This window comes from Zingiber officinale, chromosome 4B (genome assembly GCF_018446385.1).
Source record: "Zingiber officinale cultivar Zhangliang chromosome 4B, Zo_v1.1, whole genome shotgun sequence".
In the NCBI taxonomy this organism is placed as follows: domain Eukaryota; kingdom Viridiplantae; phylum Streptophyta; class Magnoliopsida; order Zingiberales; family Zingiberaceae; genus Zingiber; species Zingiber officinale.
The window spans coordinates 114,955,991-114,960,810 of record NC_055993.1 but is presented as its reverse complement, the minus strand read 5'-3'; the positions used below and the strand labels follow the sequence as shown (position 1 = coordinate 114,960,810).

General features: G+C 34.8%; 1 protein-coding gene across 1 annotated transcript; it reads right to left on the bottom strand.

Annotated features, from left to right (window-relative positions):
- Window positions 1–362: 362 nt before the first annotated feature.
- LOC121978573 (probable calcium-binding protein CML29) lies at window positions 363–848 on the bottom strand. Its single transcript, XM_042530901.1, has one exon. It carries the CDS (start codon window positions 846–848, stop codon window positions 363–365), a length of 486 nt encoding a protein of 161 aa, XP_042386835.1.
- Window positions 849–4,820: the final 3,972 nt, after the last annotated feature.

Sequence of the window (4,820 nt, the reverse complement as noted above, 5' to 3'; positions counted from 1 at the left end):
GAGAAACTTGGATTTATTAATTTTTTTTCTCTTCATTTAGAAAAAGCTCTTTATATTCAAATATATTTGATAAATTCCTTAGGAATATAACTACATAAGTTTGTAATCAAATTTCATTGTCTCTTTTTTAACATATTTAATCATATACGCGTCATTAAACTTTAAATTAAAGCAGCACTTGGATTTAAGTTTCTCATCCTCAACCTTCTACGCTTTTAAAAGAACATGAGCCACGTAGATATCACTTTTATTCTACACGTACGGACTGTCTCTGATAACTGCATTCAGAGTTATATATTTGAATAAGTTCCATGTATGTAAATACTAATTAGGGTTTATTGTTCTTCGGATCCACTGTATATTTAGTCGAGGAAGGCTTGCGCTATGATCTTGATATCCTCAACGTCGGCCGCTCCATCCCCATCGACGTCCAAGCTGGATATGATGTCCACGCAGTCCTGCATGGTGGCTCCGCCCAGCAGCAGCTGGTACAGCTCCGCCGCCGTCACCTCTCCCTCGTCGTCATCATCGTCCCACGCAGCCGCAGCCGTCTGCAGCAGCCCCGCCAGGTCCCCCAGCTCCAGCTCCGCGGTGTTCAGTTCCAAGAATTCCTCCAGGCTCAGGAACCCATCGCCGTCCGCGTCCCCCTGCTTCATCATCTCCGCCACCTCAGACGCGCTGGCGCTGTTGCCCAACGACGCCATGATGCCCTTCAGCTCGTCGCGGTTGATCAAGCCATCGTCGTCTGCGTCGAAGGCCCGGAAGGCCTCCACCATGCTGTTCACGTAGCCCAACGTCTCGATGTCGCCAGCCAGATTTGATGGCGCCGCCGGAGGAGGAGGAGACATTGTTAGTTAGCTAGGTTGGTTATGAAAGAATGGTGAATTCATGGGGTTAAATATTGCACAAGTAAGTGAATATGTTCTTGGCGGCTTTATGTCGACATAAAGGATAGATGAAGGAATTATTGTCAACAATGATAAGGGGAATATTCTTGCTTATCCTTTGAGAGTTGATGAATTCTATCAAGATATATAGTGATCAAATAGAGAATATGGGTTGATGCCGCTACTTCGCGTGGGTTCCAACGGGTAGCCTTCACTCTTTATCGCCCGAGCTATCTCTAGGGTTGTACATTTAGAAGTCAAAAAAAATATCAAAAATTTTGATACCATGTATATCATACCAATATATATTATTCACATTCAATATACCAACAATTTTAATACAGAACTATATTGTAGCCTTTTCGGTATAATATTATATTGTACCAAACTTTTCAGCAACAATATGGACTTTACTCTTTTTGGTATTTTGGTATATACCAAAATACTGAATAAATTTGTTATAAAGTATTTAATTTTTTAATTACGGCCTAAAAGTTTGTATGAGTCTTTAGCTAATTTCAGGGTTCCTCCTTCCCCAACCCCGTTCTCCATCGTCTCCCGCTTTGACAGCAATCCAAGCCACTCCTCCCCACACCTCAAGCTTGTCAACGTCCCATCCATGGCTGACTCCCCCTCCTTGATTTTTTTTTTTCTCCTTTCCTCTTCTCGAAAACTCTACAGCTACCCAATCCTTTTTAAGCCCTAACCCAAAATCATCTTGCTCTTTCATGCACTCTTTGTCCTAATCTAAACTCGTATACATTCCTCAATTTATTAATTTATTAGAAGTATTAGTTAAAGTGTTCATGATCTCCACTAAGTCTGTTCTCACACTACAAAAAATACTGTATTCTGGGATGAATTTAGGAACGAATTTATAAAAAAATTTTGTTACAACATATTTTGGGACGAATTTTGGGACGAAAAATTTTCGTCCCAAAAATCTTGTTGCCAACTTTTGGAACGAAAAATTTTCCGTTGCAAATTTGGCAACGAATTTGGGGATGAAATTGGCGACAAATAATATTTTTGTCCCAAATTTGTCGTCAAATTGTAAACTATTTTGGGACAAATATATGTTTTGTTGCAAATTTAGCAACGAATTATAATATTTTTGTCCCAAATTTGTTTTGGTTGCCAAGTTTGTCTCTAATTTGGCTACAAAATTTTGCAACGAAACAAAATAATTTTTTTTCCAAATTTGGTCCCAAATTCTGTGACAAAATTTGGAACAAAAATTATTTTGTTACGAAATTATAATTATGAAAATTGGCGATAAATTATTTTCGTTACCAAATTCGTTCAGATTCGTCCCCGATTCTGGAACGAATCTGTGGATTCGTCCCAGATTTGGAACGAATCTGTGGATTCGTCCCAGATTCTGGAACCAATCCACAGATTCGTCCCAGAATTTGGGATGAAATTTGGAAAAAAATTATTTTGTTGCGAAATTATAATTACTATAATTTGGTGACAAATTGTTTTCGTTGCCAAATTCATTCTTAAATAAATAATTTTTGTCCCATTTTTCATCCCAAATTCTGGGATGAATCCGTGGATTCGTCCTAAATTTTGGGACGAATCTATGGATTCGTCACAAATTCTAGGACGAATCTGTCAAATCGTCTTAGAATTTGGGACAAAATTTGGAACGGAAATTATTTTGTTGCGAAATTATCGTTGTATAGTAGTTACGATAATTTGGCGACAAATTTTTTTCGTTGCCAAATTCGTTCCTAAATCCCAAAAAAAATTTAGCAACAATTTATTCCTGCAGTTCAATCCATACATACATATATACAACAAATTCAAATAAACATATACATTCAACACATCCTAATTAACAATATCACATCCTATTTTCACATACATCACATCCTAATTAACAATATCACATCCTATTTCACATACATCTATTAATAATTGAAATCAAATCAAATTGATTTGATACAACAAATTCAAAGGTCTTAACAAGATATAGAAGTTTTTTTTTCTTCAAGCTACTCCAAAATATTATACAAGTTTAACACTCCAAAAGTTATACAAGTCCAACAATCCAAGAAGTTAAACAAGGATTTAAATTAAAAAAAAACAATTAAATTACATCAACTCATCTTCTTGTGCCACAAAAGCTTTCTTCCCCATCAAATATTTTTTCCTGCATAAAAAACAAACAAATATACTAGATTATTTGTAACCAGAAAGATAATTACTTAAATTCTAATATGCTCATAATTAGTTTGCTTGCAGATTCTTTGTAATACCTTGAAGCTAACTACAAGTATCCTAAATATGATACAATCTATTTTACTATATCAAATTGTTATGATATAAAAAAAAATCATCATATTAAACAATAGCTACAAATATACTATTTTCATCTGACATGGAGAGCATGAGATGTATTCTTAAAATTCCTATTATATGAAAAATGTCTCAAATGAAGAAAACACAAACTAGTCAAGACCAATTAGTTGATATTAGTCTTTTAATACTTATGGTTACTTGGTTGGTAGGCAAACTCTAATCATAATTTGGAATTTGAACTAATAATACAGTAGTATCAAATTTCAACAAATTTATAAAAAGAATGATACCCTTATTTAACTTTGTAAATGCAACTGATAAAAAAATAAATAAATAACTAAAATTAAAAGTATAAAATGTTATTTAATACTTACTTTTTTTCTCCGACATATATTTCGCTTCACCAACCTTGTTAAAAATAAATTAACAATATTGATTAAAATAAAAATTAGAAAAGTTAACAAGCCATGGATTAATGTTTAAAACACTAATTATGAGACAAATAATCATCATACATAATTAAAATCATGAACAACCATCACCACTATCATCATTATCATCGTCGCCATCATCATCATCATTATGCGGAGAAATCTGACTTAGAGCGGAGCTCAACTGAAGGTGTCGCATGATAAAATTTTGTTGTCAGCGCAACTCTCTCATATCTTGCTCCATTTGCGCCCTTTCTAGATCTCTTTGCACCCTTTCTTGGTCTCTTTGTGATAATATTTCCTTCAAATTGCTAACCTCTTCAGTCAAGTTATTTACTTGGGTAGTCAGTGCTGATGAGGAGGAAGATGGTCCAACTATTCTTTGGGTTATGCTCAAGGAACGCATCCCCAATATCCGTCCCCCTTTTGGTCCTCCACTGGCCTCCAACTATAAACTCAAATTATTGTCAACAGAGTCCTCAGACCCCTGAGTATCGGCACCAACTTGTGAGCATGTTTGGGCTAGCTCGAGTTCATCATATTTTTCCTATTTTTTAAAACACATAAGATATTAATTAGATATAATAGAATCACATATAATATTAAGATAGCAAAGGTACTTAACTAATAAAATATAAATCATATATTAAGATCAAATAAATAAAAATTCCAACATTTACTGCTTTTGCTCTTGCCCCACTCCAAGTCTTATCTTTTTTTCTAAAAGTACGGGAGAAAGTATTAATGAAAGAGGACTCCTCCCCATCTCTTTGGTCTGAAAAAACATTATTACAAATAATGAAATAATTTGATATAGATAAGTTACTCCTTTGCTTACTCTCCTCCATTGCCCAAAAATTGGTGATCCTCTCCCAATTTTCTTCGGTGATGAAGTTTAGTTTTTTTCCCCGACTTTTGGTGTGACTTAACACATGTCTGATGTGATCGCCACATTTCTTTTTAAATATTCTGCAAATCTCCATTTCATCATTCAGGTCCCAGTTATTTAGCCGCTGTGTTGGAAAAAAATAATTTATGATTTATGCACTTTAAATTTGAATTAAACTCAAGAAAATATACCCTGAACTCGCTCCACCGTAGTTGTTTTGTGGCCGATGGAGTGCTTGAATATGTCATCGATTCTCCTCCCCAATGGTTATTTACGATTCTATTAATTTCATGAACAACTTGTACA

Bases quoted from the DNA above. Each gene is read 5' to 3' on its own strand.
- LOC121978573 (XM_042530901.1), bottom strand. From the start codon at position 848: ATGTCTCCTCCTCCTCCGGCGGCGCCATCAAATCTGGCTGGCGACATC.